Source organism: Podarcis raffonei, chromosome 10 (assembly GCF_027172205.1).
Source record: "Podarcis raffonei isolate rPodRaf1 chromosome 10, rPodRaf1.pri, whole genome shotgun sequence".
NCBI classification, from domain to species: domain Eukaryota; kingdom Metazoa; phylum Chordata; class Lepidosauria; order Squamata; family Lacertidae; genus Podarcis; species Podarcis raffonei.
Window position 1 is genome coordinate 10,404,014 of NC_070611.1, and position 24,450 is coordinate 10,428,463.

Sequence of the window (24,450 nt, forward strand, 5' to 3'; positions counted from 1 at the left end):
AGATGCACCACATGTCTCCACCATGGGGCTGAAAGCATAACCATCTGCACAAAAGCAAAGCTGTCTTAGGACTCCCCACCAACCACCTCAACATCTGCCCAAAGAGGTATGTGGGGATAACCCTACTACGACCCCAAAACTTCCCTGTGGAAAAGCTCTCGAGTCTCAAAACCCTAATCTTGGGGTGCCTCTTTTAGGGAACAGGTCCAGATAAACACACACAAGTGCATGCAGGTGAACACACACACACACACACACACACACACACACACACACACACAGATTGTTGTAAGCAGAAAGTGCCTTATTTCCTGCCTTACCTTATGCTAATAACTAAAACTCAGGAGACTGGGGGGTAGAAGTCCAATGTTGTTTATTGCAAAGCAATAGGTTACAATGGGATAGCTCCACAAAAGTTGCAACCCCGCCCAGTGGACCGGGCAGTGGTATTTATAAAGTTTCAAACAAAGCATTTCAGTTTCCACCAATCGTACATCATTACCTCATTTAAGTTGATAGACCAATCATATGCACAAGCATTGGCTGTTTCTGCTGATTAAGCTCGGATTCCCATGTTCTGCGATGACCTTCCAGGAATACATTGTGTTGGTGTGCATGTTGGGAACCTGTGTCACGTGCAGCCATTTGCATCACGGAGCAACTTATGTTCTAGCTTTGTGCTGTGAATCTTTGTGATTTACATATTAGCTGTATTTCTGGCCCCAACGAGGGCTGCACATGTTGAAAAATCATCAGTTTCATAAAGTAACAGGCTACCATAATTTCTCTATTAGAAGCACACTCAAGGATTGATAGGGGTACACATTACCACATTTATTGTGGCCCTTTGGGCCACTCCCACAAGATCACCACACACTGGTTACACCCAGGGGACACATTGGGGGGAAATAAACAGGGTTTTTTTAAACTGAGGAATGGAATTCCAATCAATAGATTTATAGGGCAGGGCTAACATCTAACGAAAGAATGGCAACTTCAACAGATGGAATATGCACAGTTTGCAGACCTAACATATAGAATAAGAGAACAAGAAGAACATATGTTTAAAGAAGATTGGACAATGTTTATTGAATATATGGGGGGAAATTGTGTATACTTGAAAACTTTTGCATGATTAAGATAAATTCAACAATGTAAATAAGTCTTGATGCATGTGATAATTTAATGAAAATTGTGTGTGTGTGTGTGTGTGTGTGTGTTCAATGAAGGATTGGTGGTTTGTTGTTGTTGTTGTTTGTAGTACAAATGTGCTTGTTGTGTTCACAGGGTAGATAGATGCCAGGAATGAGGTGTGTACCTTCGACGAGGTACCACGTTAAATATATGCTTTTGAAGGGTGAACGAACTAGGTCTCCAAGGACTGAAGCAGGCACATAGGAAAGTGATGCTGCATAAATCTAACAGGACCTAGTACAGAGTAGAAACTTAAAATTACAGAATCGTGGAGCTGGGGGCCACACCAAAGGTCATCTAGCCCAACCCCCTGCAATGCAGGAATCACAGTGAAGAGTCCCTGACAGATGCCCCCCCCCAACTTGCTCTGCTTCAGGACCCTTTGCCTATTGCTTCATTACAGAGGCCAGAATCCACCCATCCACCTCAGCATCGTCTACACTGACCGGCAGCATCTCTCCCGGGTTTCAGACAGGGAACATTCTCTGCCCCACCTGGAGAGGTCATCCAGGATTATCTGTGAGGATGGGGATAATGCAGATTGTCTAATCCTGTGCTATGGACACCCCTAGACTTGGGAGTCTTCTACTGCATTTCATGGGACTTTGGGATTGTCTCCCTTTGGAAATGGGGCTGAATGAAGAATGATCTGATATAAAAACATGAACTCCAAAAGAGAGGATTCACCTGCAGACGGAACAGCAGGTGCTTCAAAGTTCTGAAGAAACATCGGGGGGGGGGGGGGAGTTTGGCCCAGGTGGGTGGGTTGCCATGGGAACAATGACCTGCCCTCCTTTGTGACATGTCTTGCTTCCCCTTTAAAAGCCACCAACTACAGGTGTCCATTGTGGGATAGTGAGGAGAGGTAGAGAGAGAGGTGGGAGTGCAGAAGGAGATTTAGGAGAGGCTTTGGTTTAGGAGAGGCAGGGACTGTTTTAACAGGAGGCGGAGGCAGCAGCAACAATGAGGTCAATTCCAGAAATCCAGCAGGAAGGCAGGATCAGCGGACTTGTCCTTCGCGGGACAGACTGGTAAGTTTGTGGCGCCCCATCCTATTCTTTGCCCCATCTCCTTCTCCCCAGAATTATTCCCATAGGTTCATTATCACGTGGTGCTGATAATGCCAAGGTTGCAGGCTTGGTCCTTGCATGGGACAGCTGCTCTGCCTGCAGAATCCTTTAGTCTATCTTCCCTAAATTGGGGGGGGGCTGAAATAGTGACTCACCCCCCCCGGCGGTGGCGATTCCAGGGTCCCCTCTTAAAGGGGTTTGTATATGGGAGTTACTGGCCATACACTGCAAGGTTGTCAGTGAACTCCGCTGCGTTGCAGGGATATGGGGGTGGGCTGACAGCGTACACAAACACCTTACTGTGCATCCTCCCATATCCCATTCACCCTGAGGAGCCCCTGTTCCCCCCGGCTGGGGGGCTGGGAGACATGCCCAATGCCTAAGCCAAGGTTTTCCCACATCTGAAAGATTTAATAAATTTGTGGCCAATTTTTTATTCCAGAACACGTTGCCACGAGTCATCTTTCCTTCTGGTGGGTCTCTGGGGGCTGGGGGGGTCTCCGCCTGGACACGCAGTGAGCGCTCACACCTTCCTTAGAGGGACCACGCACAGCACCTCGGCCCACGGGACCCACCAGCCGGTTGGGCTGGCCTGCTTCCCTGTGCTAGTCATTGGAGGTTCCCGCCAAACCTCAGCCAATCAGCCCTGCAGGGAGGCGGGGCCAGACTGCTTAAATAGGAGGCGGAGCTGGCAGCAACCATGTGATTGGCTCCAGAGCTTCACCCACCCAACCCTCCCTTTGTCTAATGCTCGTTTCATTCTAGCTATTTCAGATCATAACCGTAGATACTCCCCTCTTCCTCCATGAATAGGGGTGACCCCTATTGGCAATTCTCTATTAGGCTAAATGTATTTCTGTTCTGCATCACCTCTTCTAGGCTCAGGCGAATGAGAAGCTTCCTTCAGGTCAAAAGGAGCAATAAAGTGGCCGCGCTGGACCACAAGGAGGAGTCTTCTGAGACTCCAGGTGAGGAAGTAAAAACCCCCGCACCATTTTGGGAAGGTCAGGGCAGGAATAGGCTAGGGGGGGGCAGCTCAGGGTATAGGATTTGTGGGGGAAGGAAGCTAGTAAGAAAAGAAGTCGAAAAAGCCAGACTGCTGGATCTGGCAGGAGGCCGAGGCAGCTGATAGGACAGGGCAGGGGGACAGTGGTCAGCAAGAGGGCCACATTCTCTTGTGAGCCGCATTTGGGGGGCTGCATGCCAAGACTGGCCCCCAAGGCCTGGGGTTTGCCACCCCTGTAGGAGGAGTGTAGAAGCAGGGAAATCAAGGAGAAGATTATTGCAACAATCTTGGAAGCTGCAAAGGGACGAACTAACCTGTCCCCATGTCCTTCTCTTGTTGCAGTTGTTACAAAGCTATCCCAGATCTTCCCAGACCTTGAGGTTAGTACTGGGGGAAACAAAAGAGGAGGGAGTGGATCCCCCAGACCCTCTGCCCACTGACTGTGGTCTTTGCCCCCAATTCTGCAGTGGCGTGTGTCCCTGGGGTGTCAGGATGATGCCAGAGGCATGTCCTGCCCTCTTCCCTGGTGCTGCCCTTCCACCTCTGCCCAGGAGGCTGCAGGGCCCATGGAGGTCCTCTGGGGCAAGGGATTGGGCCCAAGCCTGAGGGAGGCCACTCTTTCCTGGCTTGGGCCTGCTTGTGGGCTCCCTTGCACCCGTCAATGGTGGGTTTTGTAGTTTCACCAAAGGCGTCTCATCCAGCTTTCTCTTTCCTCTGCAGAAGGCAATGGCCCAACGACACCGGTCCCGTGTTCGGCCAGCACCTAAGGAAGGTAAATGAATCTCCACACCTTGGGGACTTTTCACTTAGTAGCCTTATGGTTCATTCCTGAGAAAGATCGCCCAGGCCTTCTTGCTGTGCCTTGCAGGCCTTTTTCACTTCGCCTCAGTAGGCAGGGCCCTGACTGACTCCAGCTACAAAAGCTGAGGTGGTTGGACCCTTGGGTTTGGGTATAGTTTGGCAGGCGTTGTTGAGAGAGGCTGTTAATTCAGTCTCTCTTTTTCATTCTCTTCCAGAGGACATCATTGTCGAAGATCTTGAATGAGCTTCCGGGAACTTCTGGCGGAGCCGCGGCCATTGAAAGAAGCGCGAGATAGCCCGCCATGGAATCTCAAGCAACGCGGGGGCTTTTTGGAGGTTCAGCGAAGGCTACGCGGACCTTGGAACCTCAAGAGGTTATCTTGGGGGATTTGGCACCCGGCGGTGCCTGGTCGTGCTCTCCAGCTCTTCGGGGTGCAGGAAGGGAGTCCGTCCCGGCAGCTGGGAGAAGATGGCATATGGCGGAAGGTTGCAGGAGGAGCAAGGACTTACTTCGTGAGGAGGAAGACACCGGAAAGCCTGTTCCTTATTGCTTTTGGAGTACGTGGCGTTTTCTTGAGGCTTCCAGTGGACTAAGCCAATAAGTGGGCTTTGTTGGGGGATTTAAGACAGTGTTGGAGAAGGAGATTTTGGCGCTGGGACTTCTAAAATTCACCCCCTTACCAGCATTGTTTCGTGAGGAGGAAGACATTGGAAACCCTGTTTGCTATTGTTGCTGGAGTTTGTGGCGCTTTTCAGAGGTCACCAGTGGATTAAGCCGACAAGCGGCGGAAAACGAAGAATGCAAATTGGATTACAAATACCTTCCTTTTAATGTTTTTATGTATTTATATCTTGTTTTTTCAGTTGTATTCATTTAACTTGTTTTTATTATTGGCTGTTCGCCGCCCTGAGCCCGGCCTTGACTGGGGAGGGTGGGGTATAAATAAAATTTATTATTATTATTTATTATTATTGTTATTATTATTATTCCTCATATACAGTAGTTTGGCTTTTCTGCTCTTTGTTTCCTGTGGGCTTTCTTTGGACGAGACGGTGTAATAGACAAAGAAAACGAAAGTAACTGTACTGAAGGAAAGGTCATTTCTTTGTTTGCTGCCATCGTGTGGGACAGGAGAGAATTTGACCTAATAATAGAAAGCTTGGACTTACGACCCCTGGAGGTTGTCAAAAAATTACACAGGACAATTTGAGACCCAAACAGTATTTTGGGGCAAAATAAACATCATGTCTGGGGAAAATGAGGAAAAGGGAATAGGCACCCCAGGGGAAAGATGTCCCTCTAGGCAGGAGAAAGGGAAGGAGGGGAAGGAGATCAGAGACTAGGAAAGTTTAATAGTGGAAATAAGGAAAGAATTTAAACGGAATGAACAATATATGGAGAAAAAAATATTGGAGGTACAGGAAACATTAGATAAAAAACTAGAAGCAGCCGGCGGCGGGGGTGTGTGTGTTGTCAGGCAAAGTAAAAGACCTTGCAGTTAGATCCGAGGCTGTGGAAGACTCAGTGAAACGCACACAGAAAGAATTGAAGGAGACAAAGAGGGAGACAGAACGGGTTAGAGAAGAGGTCATAGAAATTAATAAAACGCAAGAAGAGATGGAGCCAACATAAAAAAAGAATTAGCGATTTGGATGCACCTAAAAGAAGATATAAGATTTACAATTGTAAATGTTTTTAGAATAAAAGTAAAATCCGCAAAAGCAAAGGTGAAATAACCAGGAGATGTCCTGGTTATGTTTAATTCAATGGATATAAGGAATGAAATTTTGAGACTGAATTATAACAAAAATTTATGTATTGAAGGTAAGACAATTATCATATTTAAAGAGATTCCATCTAGATTCCTTTGAAAAAGAGACATTTATAAACAACTAGTCGGCCTGTTGAAGAAAAATGGGATCCAGCACAGATGGGAGATTCCGGAGGGAATCTCCTTTTATTACAAAGACAAAAGATTCAAATTATGTAGTCTTCAGGACTTAGAGAAGTTCTCCAGAAGATATGATAATGAACTAGGGAAGATAGAGAAGGCCAGACCAGGACGAGACCAGAAGGAGGAAGAAGAAAAAGAGGAGGAAGATGAAAAAGAGGAAGAGGATAATAATAAGGACCCCTAAATTTAAGTGAGACTTATATAAATTGGACAATGGCCTTGAAATTATTGTCATGGAACGTGAATGGACTTAAGATTGGAGAAAATTTCTTGAAAGGTATTAGCAGACACTATACAGAAAAAAAAAGCAAAATTGATTATTAATAATAACTTGTCTGACATTTTTGAGATCTCTAAGGGCACCAGACAGGGGTGTCCTTTGTCACCCTTGTTGTTTATTACGGTTTTGGAGGTATTGAATAAGAACTTGAGAGAAGTGTCAGAAATTAGAGGTATAAAGGTAGGAACAAAAGAGTACAAAATGAAAGCTTTCGCAGATGATCTAGTTTTAACCCTATTTTAAGGTTGCTTAAATGAATATTCTAAATTGCAAAACAGAAAATTTAATGAAAATTATATATGTTCAATGCAGGAGTGGTGGTTTGCTGTTTGTTTGTTGTTGTTTGTAGTACTAATGTGTTTGTAGTGTGCACAGGGCAGATAGATGCCAGGAATGAGGTGTGCACCTTCGACGAGGTACCACATTAAAAACATGCAATGTATGTTGACAAGGCCTTGCTCCTGTCAGCAGTCACGCTGCAGCGTCCTGCACTAACTGCAGCTTCCAGGTCAAGCACAAGGGAAGCCCCACGTACAGTGCATGGCAGTAATCCAGTTTTGAAGCAATCAGGGCCTGAACTAGGGTAGCCAGGCTCTCTCGGTCCTGGAATGGCAGGAGCTGGTACCTCCTTTCTCTCCAAGCCCTGAATGCTCTTGGCTGCCTCTTTGCAGCTGTTATGAAGTCCTACAGTTCAGTCAACTGCAGAAAGAGGGAAGAATGTGCTAGCAATTCTCTATTAGGCTAAAGGTATTTCTGTTCTGCATCACCTCTTTTAGGCTAAGGCAAATGAGCTTTCTTCAGGTGAAAAAGAACAACGAAGTGGTCCCGCTGCAGCCCAAGGAGGAGCCTGTGACACCAGGAGAGGAAGTACCCCCCCGCACCATTTTGGGAAGGGCAAGGCAGGAATAGGCTAGGGGGGCAGCTCAGGGTATAGGATTTGGGGGGGGGGAGCTAGTAAAAAAACCCCAAAAGAGCCAGACTGCGGGATCTGACCCAAGGCTCATCTGGTCCAGCATCTGGAAACCCACCCTAGTGGGGCTGATGAAGATGCTACTGACTGAGAGAGGAGAGGAAGCATTTCTAGTGGTTTCAAGATGGCGATGGCTTAGCAAGCAGGCTTCGGAGCTCCGCAGATAACAGGACTGTAATAAGCGTTGTTCCTCCTGCAGCAGCTAGTCATGCCCCTGGACCTCTTGACCGGGACGTGTATGGCATCTGATCCACCTTTCTCTTTCCTCTGCAGAAGGCAATAGCCCAACGACACCGGTCCCGTATTCAGCCAGCTCCTGAAGAAGGTAAACAAATCTCCACACCCGGGGGACTTTTCACTTAGTAGCGTTATGGTTCATGCCCGAGAAAGACCTCCCAGGCCTTCTTGCTGTGCCTTGCTGGCCCTTTTCACTTCGCCCCAGTAGGCAGGGCCCTGACTGACTCCAGCTACAAAAGCTGAGGTGGCTGAACCCTTGGATTTGGGTATTGTTTAGATGGCTTTCTTGAGAGAGGCTGTTAATTCCATCTCTCTTTTTCATTCTCTTCCAGAGGACATCATTATTGAAGATCTGTAGGGTTTCCGGTTCTGGTCTCTGCCATGGCAACGTCTCTCCCTTCTGGGACCAGACTCAGACGGAGGGGAGGGGGTTACCTGAGGTTGTAAAACCCTCTAAAAACCCCTGGAGGCAGTCGGGGGACAAGGCACCTGTGGACGTCTTTGTGCCTGCTCCTGCTGGTCTCAAGCCCTGCGCCGCTGAGGCAGGCTCCACGGCTGCCATTGCAAGAGGCAAAACTCCTTCACCTCTTGATATATTGGATCAAAATTAAAGGCGCCTCCAGAGGAAATGGACTATCGAGATGGAGGGATGAAATTTGAATGTCCTGCCGTGATTAAAAATGGAGAGAAGAGGGGAGGGGAACTTCTTCTTATTAATTTTATTTTTATTATTTAAAGTCTGCAAGGACTTAACACGTACCCCATCTGGTTTAAAGAAATAAAAGGATCACAAATGAGGTCTATTAAAGGAAACCTGGATGTTTGTGTAATGCTTGAAATTCGCTTCCGGAGGCGGCGCGAAACAGCAATGGCGGTCCTCTTCAGTTGTTGAAGAGGGGCTCCGCGGAAAAGGGTCGTGCGCTGCGGCACAGCGACGACCCGTTTAGGAAAACCACGGGTAGAGTGAGCCCGTGGCCGTGGGATTCGGCGGGCACCAGGAGCGACCTCGGATACGCAGAAGGGACCCCGTAAGGGGCTCCGGAACGTGGAGGGGGTAGCGGTGCTGTGAATCCATCGCTCTTTCCGCGGAAGCGAAGCCGCGAGGCTGCTGCTGATGAGCGCTGACCTTTCTTCTTTGAACATTTGATTGGAAACAACAAACTCGTGAGTAAGAAATTTGAGGCTTTATTTGGACATCAAATTGGTGAATTTCGGCTGAAAGCGGGAGACGCTAAAAAGGAAGTCAGTCTTCCGTCCCTGTTTAAAGTACTGAGCAAAGTTTTTTTAAAGCGGAAGCGTTGAAAGGAGTTTAAAAGAAGTTGGAACTTACCCTGCAAGTTTGGATTTGATTGTGAGACTGTGCTATACCTCTCTATATTTTGTGGATTATAAAGTTATAAGCCCCAGCTCACGGGCTGCCTGGATACAAAGTAACATCAGATTGTGGCAACTGTGTATAGAGACATAAAGTTACATTGGGCTACTTTGCAGTTACAAAAAAGGAACTGTTGTTCACACCTTCGCAAAGAACCTTTATCATCTGCAGTTTAAAGTGAATTTAGAGGGTTTCCCCCCCTTATTTTGGATTTTACCATATTTGGGAATTAAATGGTGGAAACTTTTGGGGAGCTCCCCCTGCTGGATTGTGGAAATATAAACCTCTGAGAACTGCTGGTTGTTTTGGAAATCTTTTTGCCTGGATGATTGCTTTTCCCATGGGATTTACAATTTGACCTTGAAACCTAGACAGTTGTGGAATGAGTGTGGCAGGAAAAACAAGGGCTGCCAAGAAAGCAAAACAAACTGAACTATTGCAATCAACTTTGCCTGTGCAGCCACGTAGATCATCTGTTCCAATTGTGACAGGTCTGCAAGAAGGACAATTTAAACAGCCAGTTTTGGAGGATATGGCTGCAGGAGGATTAGACCCTATTTCTAAAGAAATATTGGATCAACTGGCAGCATTAAATAAGAAAGCTGATGAACAAGCGGCTAAATTTGACCAGGTTACAGCAACGATTAATAAGTTGACAGACCAAGTTGCTCAAAACACACAGGCGATAGGAAATTTTGAAAAGACTATATCAGAGAACCGAAAATTAGCTGAGGACGCAAACACGAAAGCAGACCAAAACAAAAAAAGGATTGAGGAATTAAGAGGGGAAGTAAGACCACTGAGTAGACAGGTCACTGAACAACAGGCCTATCTGTCTATGGCGGAGCTGAAAAACCGGGAAAGTAATCTTAGGATTAGAAATATTCCAGAACTAGAAAAGGAAGATTTGGCTGGCTTTTTGACTGCAGAAATATCCAAGTTCTGGGGTTTGGCAGAAGAGAAAGACTTCAAAATCGTCACCGCTTTTAGATTGGGAAGAGTGGCCAAGAAAGATAAACCAAGGGATTGCTTGATCATATTGAGATACAAGCAAGAAAAAGACAACATACTTGGCCTACATTTTAAAAACCCATTGGTGATACAGGGAAAGACAGCAGAAATCTTCAGAGACATACCAAAACAATTGTTGGACTTAAGAACTACATACAAGGATCTGGCAAGATTATTAAGAAACAACACAATCCCTTACAGGTGGGAATTCCCCCAAGGATTATCTTTTAATTTGAAAGGGAAGAAGGTGAGAATCAGAACAGCAGAAGAGCAAGAAAAATTCCTAAACGATCACGGGGAGGACCTTCGAAAAGGGACAGCAGGTACCTGGCCACCCCCCACGCCTGGTACAAAAGATCCACCTCCAGACATAGACGAGAAGGGAGACAACCCCATCGGCTAACAAGCTGATCCAGGATGTCTCTGCAGCTTTTTAGTTGGAATATTCATGGGGCAAATTCCCCTGAAAAAAGGAAAAGGATTTTTCACATTTTGAGGAAAGAACAACTAGACGTCATTTGTCTCCAGGAAACCCATGTGACTAGGCTCCACAGAAGAGTGCTAATAAACAAGCGACTAGGCCAAGAATTTATTTCATCAGCTAAAGAAAAGAAAAGGGGAGTCGTGATATATGCAAAGGAGAGCCTAGCACCAAAATTTGTGTTCAAAGATGAACAAGGAAGAATTTTGGCGATCGAAATACAATCACAAGGAGAAAAATTCTTGATAATTGGAATTTATGCACCAAATGAGGGGAAATCTGAATTTTATGGGAAGCTGCATGAGACAATGCTGGACCATATGGACTATAATAACATCATTCTGATGGGAGATATGAATGGGGTTGTCTCCACACACATGGATAAGTCACAAAATCAAAATGTGACTAAAGATGGCAGATTACCAAAGACTTTTTTTGAACTCACAGACAATATGGACTTGATTGATATCTGGAGGACAAAGAACCCCCTAGGTAGAGAGGGAACATTCTTTTCTGAGGCCCACCTATCCTGGACAAGAATCGACCAAATCTGGATATCTAGAGGACTGGCACCCAAGACCAAAAAAGTAGAGATCTGCCCTAAAACTTGCTCCGACCATAACCCCTTGAAAATGGACTTGAGACTTACACCAGCTGGATCCTTCAGATGGAGAATGAATGATGCATTGTTTAGAGACCAGGAGATAGTGAAGAAGGCCCAAAAGACGATGAAAGACTACTTTGAACTAAATTTGAACACTTCGGTGGAAAAAAAAACAATCTGGGACGCAAGCAAAGCTGTTATGAGAGGGTTTCTGATACAGCAGAATTCTATTAAGAAAAAACTCTGGAACGGTAAAAAGGACAAGATCTTGGAAAGGATAAAAGACGGAGAGAAAAAGTTGAGACTAAATCCAAAATCAAAAGAAGTTTTGAGAGAAATAAAATTCCATCAAGCACAATATGCAAAACTGATAAATCAAGAAGTTGAATGGAAAATCAAACAGATGAAACAAAGATCATTTGAATCGGCAAATAAATGTGGGAAGCTGCTATCATGGCAGCTGAAAAAGAGACAAAAACTGAACTTTGTTACCAATCTAGAGGTTGAAGGAGAATGTATTCAGAAACCAGAGGAAATTAGAAAGTGTTTCCAGAGATATTTTAAAAAATTGTTTTCCCAAGGACCCCAAGTGGAGACTGAAATAAATAAATTTTTAAAAAGCTATGGCCTACAAAAACTAACACAAGACAAACAAACTGACTTGAATTATAAAATAACCCAACAGGAAATCGAAAATGCCATTCAGAACATGCAACTAGGCAAATCCCCGGGCCCAGATGGACTTACCTCCAAATACTATAAGATATTGAAGGAATACCTGACTCAGCCATTGATGGAGGTATGTAATCAAATTATGGAAGGGAAGGGGGCACCAGAATCGTGGAAAGAGGCATTCATCACTTTGATACCAAAATTGGAATCTGAAAAGACTCAACTTAAGAACTACCGTCCCATCTCACTCCTAAACGTGGATTACAAGATTTTTGCTGACATTTTGGCAAATAGATTGAAAAAAGTCTTAAATGGAGTTATTCATAAAGACCAAGCAGGCTTTCTCCCTGGCAGGCATTTGTCAGATAATACTAGGAACATTGTTGACGTTCTGGAACTTCTACAGACAAATTTGAATACAAAAGCAGTTTTGATATTTATAGACGCGGAGAAGGCCTTTGACAATATATCTTGGAAATTTATGAAGAAGAATTTGGAAGGGATGGGAGTGGGAAGGGCGTTCCAAAATGGCATAGATGCAATATATTCAGAACAAAAGGCTAAGTTGATAGTAAACAATGTGGTGACAGAAGAGTTTAAAATTGAAAAAGGAACACGACAGGGGTGCCCCCTATCACCCTTGCTATTTATTTCTGTCCTTGAGGTTTTGCTAAATTTGATCAGGAAGGATCAGCAGGTGGAAGGAATACAGGTCGGAGGAAAACAATATAAACTGAAGGCCTTTGCAGATGACTTGGTTTTGACATTACAGGAGCCGGTGTCCAGCACAAAAAGAGTATTGGAATTAATTTCTGAGTTTGGTCGGGTGGCGGGATTCAAGTTAAACAAACAAAAAACTAAGGTTTTGGCAAAAAACTTGACACCTTTAGAAATAGATGGGTTTCAGAAGGAAACAGAACTAAACGTTGTTAATAAAGTGAAATACCTGGGGGTCAACTTGACTGGGAAAAATTTGAATCTGTTTAAAGATAATTATGAAAAATGTTGGTCTGAAATTAAAAAGGATCTAGAAATCTGGTCAAGATTGAAACTTTCCTTGTTGGGAAGAATTGTAGCAGTAAAGATGAATGTATTGCCAAAAATGCTGTTTCTGTTCCAGACCCTACAGATCGTGGACAGAGTGGAATGTTTTGGAAAGTGGCAGAGGGACATTATGAAGTTTGTCTGGCAGGGCAAAAAGCCCCGAATAAAATTTAAAATATTAACAGATGCAAAGGAAAGAGGGGGTTTTGCCCTGCCGGACTTAAGGTTGTATTATGAAGCTGCATCCCTCTGCTGGCTGAAAGATTGGTTTTTGCTAGAAAACACTGATGTCCTAGATCTGGAAGGGTTCAACAATGCTTTTGGGTGGCATGCATATTTGTGGTACGACAAGGTAAAGTCTCATAAGTTGTTTAAAAACCATATTGTAAGGAAATCTCTGTTTTCTGTCTGGATTAAATACAAGGACTTATTTGAAAACAAGACTCCGAGGTGGTTATCACCGATGGAGGCTAAAGCCACAAAAATACTTAATATGGGGGGTGGCTGGGCAAAATACTGTGAAATAATAGAAAGAGTGGGTGACACTTGGAGGTTGCAGAGCTTTGAAAAATTGAAAGGGAAGGTGCGAGACTGGTTTCACTATGCCCAAATTTTAGAGATCTTTAAAAAAGATAAAAAAATTGGTTTCCAGGTGGAAAAATCAAAATTAGAACTAGAATTACTTGAACCTAAGACGAAAGTGCTTTCAAGAATGTACAACTTGCTGCTTAAATGGAATACTCAAGATGAGACAGTCAAATCAGCCATGATAAAATGGGCACAAGATATTGGATACAACATTATGTTTGAGGACTGGGAAAGGTTATGGACCACCGGTATGAAATTTACGGCATGTAGTGCCTTAAAGGAAAATATTATGAAAATGATGTACAGGTGGTACATGACCCCAGTCAAACTTGCAAAGATATACCATTTGTCTGATAATAAATGTTGGAAATGTAAGGAGGCTGAAGGAACTTTTTACCACCTCTGGTGGACATGCCCGAGGGTGAAGGCCTTCTGGGAAATGATTTATAACGAGTTGAAAAAGGTATTTAAGTATACCTTTCAGAAGAAACCAGAGGCCTTCCTCTTGGGCATTGTGGGCCAGAGGATACCTAAGAAAGACAGAACCTTCTTTCTATATGCAACGACTGCAGCAAGAATTCTCATAGCTAAATACTGGAAGGCACAGGAGCTACCCACACTGGAAGAATGGCACACACAACTGATGGACTATATGCAACTAGCCGAAATGACTGGCAGAATCCGAGACCTGGGAGAAGAGGCTGCGGAAGAGGATTGGAAAAAATTTAAGGACTATTTACAAAAACATTATAAGATATATGAATGTTAAAAATTTGCTAAGGTTTGAGGTAAATATGCTTCAGTATTGAAATTCGGAGTTGATAGAAACAAAGTTAATGATTGAGAAAAGTTTTAATTTCAGAGTGAATAATTAGATGAAAATACAAAAACACAGGAAACAAGGTATTAATTTGCTGTTTATATTTATTATAAAGAATGCAGGGATGGAGGAGATGGGGAAGTCCAGTGGATGATGAAAAAAAAAAAAAAAGACTTCGAAAAATGAATTTTTTCTTGTTTAATTTCTTTTTCTTTCTGTAAAACCGCTTTTGTTGTGTTATTGATGATGGATTTAGATTCTGGAAAAAAGCAATAAAAAAATTTATAAAAAAAAAAAAAAAGAAATTCCTTTTCTAAAATGGATTACAGACTACGAGAGGACTGGACATAAATTTCTGACATTGTGATCTGTGTTGATATCATACTATAGACATCACAATAGTTTATAAGCAATGAGAGGGGATACATGATCTGGAAAATAAAGATTGGACAGGAAGATTTTTGGATAAATGCAACTGGCATGCTAGCAGGTTTTAAGGTTAACCATCAGAAAACCAAAATGACTATAGAAGAGCAAAAGACTCTGGTTTAAAAGTGAAAAAAATAAAGTATTTAGGTATTACTATGACAAATATGAATTGTATGTTATTTCAAAATAATTTTGTTATGACGTGGGTGGAAATCAAAAAGGATATATTAAGTTGGGAAAAACTAAAACTGTCTTTGATGGGTAGAATTTCTGTGATAAAGATAATAACCGGGAGGGAGAAGGTATAAAGGAAATTCAGGAAACTGGTCCCAGAGTGGTTTAATCATCAATCTCTCCTCCCAGGGAATTGTATCTTGGGGGGGAGGGAGGGAGGGAGTATAGGGGTCTCCTAACAACTCTCAGACCCTTAACAAACTATAGGTCCTAGAATTATTTTTGTGGAGCTGTGACTGTTGTAAAGTGGTATCCATGAGCTTTAAATGCATGCCGTGAATGAGGCCTCAGAATCTGTACACTCTAGTAACTTCCAAACCCATTTCAGTGTTTTTAAAAGCCCCTGTTCCCCTTTATCTCCGCCTTTTGTTTTTGGTGCTTCCCAAATGGCCATATTAAGCAGATACACGTCTCATGTTTCCTCAGTCTGTGTTACAGGTTTATGATTTTGTCTCAGCCTCCTCTGGGGGACTGCTTCTTGCCAGCCAAGGGGACTCTGATTGATGGCTTTGCTTTCCCCAGCCACCAACTGATGGGTGCTGCAGCTGAATCCACCTTTGCCTTGACCTCTGGGAGTGCACTTTAAGGCCCACCCTGTTTTAAGAAAAGCAGAGATTCTCTAGCGCAGGGATGGGAAACTTGTGGCCCTCTAGATGCTGATGCACTCCAGCTCTGATAGCCAATGGTCAGGGATGATGGGAACTGCATCCCAATAACATTGGGAGAGGGACAAGCTCACCAGTCCTGTCTGAAACACTATGTGAAACCGTTCATGTGAATTAGTAGATGTTTCACTTACGGCAAAGTTCTGGGGTACGCCACTGTACACAGATGCCAGTTGCTGCACATGCCTCTGCGTACATCGCAACAGCAGTACAGAGCCCAAGGTACTTCCCTTCCATGGTGCAGGCGCAAGCTTCTTCGATGCAAGCCTTGTGAAATGGAGTGGGGTCAACCTAAGGAGAAGGTGTTGTTGGAACTACAGTGGTACCTCGGGTTACATACGCTTCAGGTTACATATGCTTCGGGTTACAGACTCCGCTAACCCAGAAATATTACCTCAGGTTAAGAACTTTGCTTCAGGATGAGAACAGAAATCGTGCTCCGGCGGCATGGTAGCAGCAGGAGGCCCCATTATCTAAAGTGGTGCTTCAGGCTAAGAACAGTTTCCGGTTAAGAACAGACCCCGGGAACGAATTAAGTACTTAACCCGAGGTACCACTGTACCATTATTGTTAGGGTGCAGGTCTGTGGTTCCACTGTTTAGCCAGGCACCAAGATCCGCTGCCTGGCATGGCGCTGGGAATGTGTCTACTCTCCACCATATGACCAAGCTGCCCAGAGTGGCCGGGCAAACCCAGTCAGATTCAGTGGGGTATAAATAATAAAATTATTATTATTTACTACTACTACTACTACTACTACTACTACTACTATGCTTGTGAGGCAGGTTAGACCGAAACATAGCAGCTGCCTCATATAGGGCCTTACCAGGCTATTGTCTAAACCACCCCAAAGTCTTGTCGGGGATTTTATACATAAAAGTGTTGAGCAAATCTTCTTTCCAAAGGCTTACCTGGCTGTGGCAGGCTCTGAACCTACAGCCTCTAATAATTTTGCATTTTTTCTCGGCCCACTCCTTGCAGTATGCATTTGCATTGCATGGGTAAGTCTCGGCTATTGTGTCCCAACATGCAAAGCTTGTCTTTCAGCTGTTGCCAAACTCCATCGGTCTGGTGGCTAGTGAGCCATGCCTAGTGGTGAATTCGTCCTCAAGATTTCCACTGCGATTTCCACAAAGGCCACATAGTTGTCTCTGTATTGCAAGCAGAAAGATATGGTGAGGCACCTCCTAGGCTTGGCTGTGCTGCATCCTGGGCCCTACCCCGGGAGGGAGTTGGCCACACCAGTAGGTTTCCTTTGTGTGGACCAGAGAGGGAACTGCTCTCTTCTGGTCTGCTCCTGAGGTATAAATAAGAATCTATAGCAGGCTTCCTCAACCTCGGCCCTCCAGATGTTTTTGGCCTACAACTCCCATGATCCCTAGCTAGCAGGACCAAGTGCTCAGGGATGATGGGAATTGTATTCTCAAAACATCTGGAGGGCCGAGGTTGAGGAAGCCTGATCTATAGGTTACATATGATGTTGGGGTAATAACACTAATGAAGATGATGTAAGAAGTTGATGTAATGATATAAGAAGCAGGGTTCTGCTTGCATTATTATTGCCAGAGATATGATCAAGCACAATTTACTGTTAAACAAAAATATTACGTAAAAATAGTTAAGTATTTAAATTATCTACATTGTGCTTACCTTCCAGTTTGGCTCCATTATAATAGAAACTTTGGTATTTGTGTCCCAGATCAATGTTATTCCATGTATGTATTTGATTATCAAGTACAGCCCAACTGTGTGCACTGTGTGCATTGTCAGTTTCACACTGAAAGCTTCCAGGATCTTTAATAAACATGTACTTTCCATCTTCTAGAACAAGGGTACCATTCTGAAATTGTATTTAAAAAGAGAAAAACACACACAATGGCTCTTGATACTGATTTGTTGTTGTTTAGTCGTGTCCGACTCTTCGTGACCCCATTGATACTGATACCTGCATGCAAATGAGTGAGTTGCAACAAAATACAGTGGTGCCTCACAAGATGAAATTAATCCGTTCTGCGAGTTTCTTCATCTTGCGGATTTTTTGTCTTGCGAAGCATGGCTATTAACGGCTTAGCGGCTATTAACGGCTTAGCGGCTTTAAGAAAAAGGAAACAAACTCGCAAGAACTCGCAAGACGTTTTCGTCTTGCGAAGCAAGCCCATAGGGAAATTCGTCTTGCGGAACGACTCAAAAAACGGAAAACTCTTTCGTCTTGCGCGTTTTTCGTCTTGCGCGTTTTTCGTCTTGCGAGGTACCACTGTATTGCAGTGTGGACTTCTGATGATGTTCAGTGTTCCAGTAAGTCAGTCACTCCCCACTCCAGGATATTCCATTCTGCCTGTACTCCCACCTGATTTTCTGTCTCTGCTGCCACAACAGTCACTATTTAATAATCACTGAGCATGCTTAGCCTTTGCTGCATTCAAGTCTCCCCCCACCCCACTCCATGTACAACTATTTATATGGTTTGGCGCTCATCTTAAAACAAGATGGTACTCAATCAGTCATATGGATAGTTTGTTACAAGCACAACATCCTTATTTTACAAGCTAGCAGTCAATCAGCTAAAGTCAGTTGCTCCAGTCCATGATGTGTCAAAAATGACTGTTGCACTTAATGGCGACAGCTGTATCCTGAGCTATTCTTGTAAGATTTCAAGCAAGTTCAGGAATTGATCCTCACTCAGTGGAGCACATTCTAAACCTCTTTTCGCGGTGCTGAACTTTTGTATGAGCATATGAAACCTGAACATGTGGAATCTCTCATTTGTGAGAACAGGTAAGACTCATGATTTCCTTGTGCTTTGTAAGCATCAACATCTGAAGGGTGGAAAAGGAAAAGGATGCACTCTCCCAAAATGTCTTAATGAAATTCCCTTACCTTTGACATAAATGCTGATCATCAGAATTTGGTACAGCACTGTCCATTTCATAATGGTGACTTATGGTTGCAACTCAAGACTAATATTTCCATCTTCATCTGGCTTTTTATAATCTACTACTTCCTCTTGTTTTTCTGTCTTATTTCCTTGATACGCTGATATCCACAATAGTGATAGCTGAATGAACAGCTAATTTGCCTAAAGGAAAAACTGGGATCTCCCCCACAAAGTTCAACTAGAACCTGTAAGGTTGGCACTGTTACTTCTTGGGACAATCTCAATGAGTATACAGCTGCTTCTGATTCATCACTGTTCTGTCACAAGTTGGCAAAATGCCAGTGTCCCTTTGTTCCTGTCATTATTTGCGCATTGACAATCTAGGAAGTCCAATAAACAAGTACAGAATAAAAATGCCAATCAGAACATGGGTCTGTCACTTTCCAGAACTTGTCCTTGCCAGGAGATCACTTTTTAAAGCCCTTTTTCAAGTACTGAACCTCTGTGTGACCACATGAAGCTTGCTTGTGGGTAGTTAGATCAATACTGTCCAGCAACTTCTTTAAATGTTTTATGTAATCGTTGCTCGACCTACAACAAAAATTTTAGCGGGAGATGTTGAGAATTAAAGCAAAGACCCTCTGTATCCAATATATGTAGTCAACACAGCGCCCTCCAGATATTTTGACTCCAAGCTCAGCCAGCATGGCCAAGGAGGTGCTATATCTGGAGAGAACCTGTAAAAAGGTAAAGGACCATTAGGTCCAGTCATGGCTGACTCTGGGGTTGCAGTAGTCCCTTCCAAATTCCTGAAGCCCTTTCATAGGAGCTCTTGATAGTTTCAAAGGGACTTGTGCACATTTGCCAAGATAATTAGAATACAGTCAGTAGGCTATTTTGCGTATGCTATTTGCACTAATTTATGTGTTTTAGGCACACTTTACCCTAACATATACATTTTGTACACATTACTTGACTGGAGTTTAATCTTCTGTATTTTATCTTCCTGTACACCACTGCCAGCAGCTTTTAGCTGTAAGGCAGTTTATAAATTTGTAAAAGAATCTGTGATGAGAGCAGTTTAGGGGAGAAGCAAGGCTTCCTGTCTGTGCTTCCATAATCAGAGTTCCCCAATGGAAGCAGCTGTATGTGTGGCTTTGTGGAGGTCCTGATCTTATTTAGGGGAGGGGATTACTGGCATCGTAATTTGATCGCTCCAATTCACCTCATTTCAGATACATCATACGTAATTGTAAAGGGAATTGGGGGTTGCTTGTGCGTAAAGGGTGCTGCCGCTCTAGGCAACGTTGCCTGGCTGAACCTTTCCCTGGCTGGACAGCCCTTTCTCCATGGCTGTGTCAGTCGCTGGCAGAATCCGTCAGTGGGCGTTTCCTGAACTTCTTCCAACCTAGAAGCTCTTTGACGCCAAGTCTCCGCCTAGCCTCCCTGCGTGGAAGTCTCCTGCGCAGAGTGGGCGTGCCCAACGGAGGTCCTGGGCTCTCCCCGCTGGTCTCTGTGGAAGAGTCTTGGAGCCCTCTCTCCGCAGTCCCCCCTTGCTTCCTGGTGTCACTCCTATTTCCTTCCTCAAAGGAAGTGTTCTCTCTCTCCCTGCTGGTCCCTTCTCCTGCATCGTTGGGGAGCCTTAACTCCACTCTAGGCTCCGATGGCAGTTCCCTGACAGTAATGAATAAAATTTTATACATATTTCAAGTGATATACACATACATTATCTCATTAATGTAACTGATTAATTACTAAGAACAATTTGATTTCAACAGAAAACTTCACTCAGCTTAGTTATGTGTAGCATCTGTCGAAAGACTTATAAAATGAAATTTGTGTAAGTTAAAAAAAGTTTATTTTTATTACATAAAGGTCATGTACAGTCTGCAAATTATACATTCATATATACACAGAAAATTTGTGGTATATCAACAAGAATGTGTTAAAGCAGAGAACTTCACAATCCTGAATCTGCATGTAGCCATAACATTACAAATAGACAAAAAACAGAAAATGGTAGCACATTATTTTATTTAAAGAGAAAAACAGTTTAAAAGTATAAGACATTATATGAGAAAGGACAATTGGTCTTACCCGAAGTGGTGATTTAATAGGTTGCTGATGAGTCGAATGGGGCACAGCCTGAACTTCTTGTAAACTATCCAGAGATTGCGGAATCTGAGATCCAACACTGGCCTCCACTTCTTGTGGCCTTTTTTTGGAACCACAAAGAGTGAGTAAAGTCCTTGAAATCACTGCTCTGCTGGGAGGGTACCAATGGCCCCCATGTTTAGTAGGTGAGACATGCAAGCCTCAACTGCTGCTCAACTCTCTGGGTGCTTTGGAATTGGAGATGGAATGAAGCTGGATGGGGGACTTCCATTAAGTTTTATGCCGGGGGGGAAGGGGGACAGGGATGACGAACTGCTCCATCAAGGCAGGAGGAAAAAACTGAGGAGATTCAGCCTGCCTCCCACAATTCTTGGCTCCTGCCTCAGTCACATGGTGAGAAATTACCCAATCCAGTGGCTTCATCGTCCACCATAGTAAATTAAGTCTTTAGCACCCATGCCATTCTTCGCTCAATCCCTAACAAACTGGGTGGCGTCCTAGCCCTTTTATTTTCAATCCTCATCCTACTTATTATGCCAATAACTCATCTATCAAAACAACGCACCTACTGCTAGCGTCTACTATCCCAGATACTATTTTGACTTTTAATCTTAGACATCACCATTTTAACATGAATTGGGGGCCAACCCATAGAACACCTTGTGGAACAGAGTAGTAAAGTTAAGATTCTGGACACATTGGAGTGGTAACTTACTCATCCTGTAAGGAGCCATCACCCCGTTGATGGAGTTTTTTCTCTCCTGCCTCTGTCATGTGAAGAGGGTCCTAACCAAACCCCTTCGGGTCATCAGCAACCGCCTTAAATCACCTTGCTTTACATTCCCACTATAATTCCAGCTTGTTAGAAGGGAAAGGTGAATGGTGCAAGAGAGCAAACAGAACATCTCCTGGAATATCAGAATTAAATACAAATTTGCCAAGGGAGAATGTGGGAAAGGGGAAGGAGAATCCTGACAGGAATATGCTACTGGCATTCAACAGAGAAAGAACAATTGATCTCATCTGAAGTATCGTTTTGAGAGGGGGGCGATGCACCCAATGAAGACACTAGACAGGAGCAAAGACTTGTGGTAAGTTTTCCGGATTCGCCAAGCAGAAAGTACCGACGGAGTCCCTAAAGAGAAAAAAACCCCTGCCTACTTCCCCCTTCCCCAGAAGTTTCTGTAATAAAATCAGCATGTGGTGGTATAGTCTGAGCATTCAACTGAGTGGAAGCACTCTCAGGAGCTGACGCCTGCTCTGTATTGTGAGCTTGGGAATGGGGTAAAATTATGGAAAAAAGACGCTTCCTTGGAAGAGCCGGGGGAGCAGTCTTAGCACGTCCTCTGGCTTTATAGGACATTAAGTGCTTCAGTTTTTGCTTTGCTTTTTTCAGAGGTGGGCGGCTTAAGCCACAAGTGTCCTCCATAGCAGCCATTAAGACAGCAAAGAGGCGTGCGTGTGTGCACGTGCGCACACACACAGATAGACTCAATTTTTCACCAAATAAATACTCAACTCCATTTGCCACACAGTGGACCAGGAGAAAAGGCAGGCAAAAGCTTCACACCACACACTCCATTTGCCACGCTGTGGACCTGGAATGGGGGGAAACAGAAGCTACACACACTCTCCTTGTCACATCCACCGACCAGGAAGCTAAGGACAAGGGTAAGGCACTATGTCTCTGCCAAAGCGAACCGGCAGGGATGTAATCGGAACGCTCACTCCGTTGCCAGTGTCAAAACAGCAAACTGGGAGGTGGCCAAACCGTTATTAAATAAGCAAATAAGCGGGATGACCAAATGTAAAGAGCAACGGAAAGGGTTTTCTTTTTTGTGGGAAAAAACACAATGTGCGGACAAAGAACTGTAGAACAAAAACAACGTTAAAGGAAATCTAAAGAAAAAAAGGCGGTTCATAATCTAGTAAAAAACTTAGGTGAGTCAGGAGGAACGTATTGTGTGTGTGTCTAGACAGGAGGAAAAACCGAGGGAGTCCAGCCAACTTCCCGCAAGTCTGCTCTTGTCTAGTGTCTCGCGACAGAGTGAACACCCATTCCATTGGATACGATGCCCCACAAACTGAAATGAGGTCATGAAATCATAATTACATTCACAACAATAGCAATCTAAAGTGCTTAAAACAGGTTGGATGCAAATATGATTATGTAAGTTGAACTGATCTCAATGGGACCAAAGCTGGGCTGTAATCTAGCCCTCATTTACCACAGAGTAAATTCCATTTAATTCAGTTGGACTTAGTGCTGACCTGGCATGTGGTTGTGTCCAATGAAGTTATTCCGACAGCGATTTCCGGTGCTGGCGTCTGCACAGATGTGATTTCCGGTGTTGCTGAAGTGAGTCTCTGTGCCACGCCGGTTTAGCGCAGCGTGCAGGGACTCGTCAAGCAGGTAGCTCTGTTCGGGGGTGGCTTGTGGGCCAGTAAAATGACCCCGTGGGCCGCTTGTGACCCATGGGCCTTAGATTGCTGACCCCTGCTCTATAACATGCCTTTATTTATATCATAATGCTTCAAAAAGTTACAAAGTATAAAAATATCGCTTGATTAAATATACATACATAAATACAGCATGGGATAGTGGAATTACTCTAAACATGGAGTGGTATAAAAGACATTGAAAACCAGACGAAAGGAGTTCAGGTTACATGTTACAGCTGGGTTTCCTACGTACCTTTCACCACTGGAAAATTAAGGCACTGCCCAGTCGATAATATTCTCTATATTTTCAACAAACCTTTGCTGATCCATCCTGAGAAATATTTACATTGCATATTTCAATGGAGCTAGCACAGAACCCTCCCGTATGAGCCCAGTGAGATAAGTGTTTGCATAGCCAGTTAATCCAAAGAAATGCTCTTCATTTTTTCTGCTAACTCTTGTCTCAGCTCAATATGTTTTCTCAGGTTTTGCACTTCATGTGGCAGATTAATGTCCCATATAGTTAAACATGACTGTATTCCTGTGAACAAATTGAGGGAAATATGGTTGAAGATATTAATCAGGAAATATATCTCAAGCATTTTTCCAGCTGTTGGGCAACTTAGAAGTAGGACTTTAGAAATAGGAGCTAAAACAGTCACTTGGGCAGAAATCCTATGCACACAACTGGGGAAAAAATGCCATCGAACTCAGTAAGACTTACTTCTGAGTAGACAGGCATAGGATTGCATTGCTATGTGCTTTAAATGTACGGTGTGTCCACAGCCTCAGTTCTGCAAAAATTCCTGGATAAAGTCATTTGCAAAGGGTGCTGGGAAATGTAGCTCTGTGATAGGTAAACCACAGTTCCCAGGATTCTTTGGGGGAATTCATGAGCTTCAAATATATGGTGTATATGTAGCCCAAGTGTGAGAAAGGGACAAGCTAGCCATAATGGCAGCAGACTCATGTGCGGAAATTTATCTCCAAGCTTATTTTTCATCAGTCTGGTTAAGAAAGGAAAATCTTACATATATGAGACCCACATGTGAGCGGGATTCCTGATCTCAGAGTTCTATGGTATTTGTAAGTGAAATTGTTCTCATGGTTGCCTCACATGAGAAAAGTCCTGACTTTTAACCAGGCAGATCCAGCCTTTTACATGGTTGCATGCAGAAGGTAGAAAAGACCTCTGACTCCGAGGTCTGGGAGCAGCAATGGGCAACTCTGCATTTATGGCCTGTATCACGTATGCGTGCTTTTACACACAATTCCATTTGATTTTTGCATTAATTTGCAAACATTTAAATCAAAATCTTCTCAAAGCAATTATTTAAATGAGCATTTTGCATGCTTACATGAGCTGCATCACAATATTCAGACAAGGGCAAAGCCAAGTTCTGATCTGCACTAGTCCAAGAGGTGCGTATCAGGTTATTCTGTGCAGGAATTTGCCAAGTTCTGGGCTGGATGAACCTACAGCCTGACAAGGGAGCTTTATACTGTATGTGGTTATTTACGCCTGATTCAAACATAATGGAAAACCACAGTCTCCTGTTCTGTGCCTTTTATAAACAAAGCC

The 24,450-nt window shown here is 43.7% G+C and overlaps 1 protein-coding gene and 1 long non-coding RNA gene across 5 annotated transcripts in view; one reads left to right on the plus strand and one right to left on the minus strand.

The window, feature by feature from the left end:
* Window positions 1–329: 329 nt before the first annotated feature.
* Window positions 330–5,033, plus strand: LOC128422316 (uncharacterized). Its single transcript, XR_008332474.1, has 2 exons — window positions 330–2,225; window positions 3,144–5,033. It is a non-coding gene; the product is annotated as an uncharacterized LOC128422316 (long non-coding RNA).
* A 15,125-nt stretch (window positions 5,034–20,158) lies between these two features.
* The window catches only part of LRRK2 (leucine rich repeat kinase 2), an 85,954-nt gene continuing 81,662 nt past the window's right edge, over window positions 20,159–24,450 (minus strand). For all 4 annotated transcript variants that reach the window (XM_053406114.1, XM_053406113.1, XM_053406112.1 and 1 more), the window contains one exon: window positions 20,159–23,409. In XM_053406114.1, the coding sequence (XP_053262089.1) occupies window positions 23,288–23,409 (122 nt within the window). In that variant the 3' untranslated portion in view covers window positions 20,159–23,287. The remainder of the gene's footprint in view (window positions 23,410–24,450) is intronic.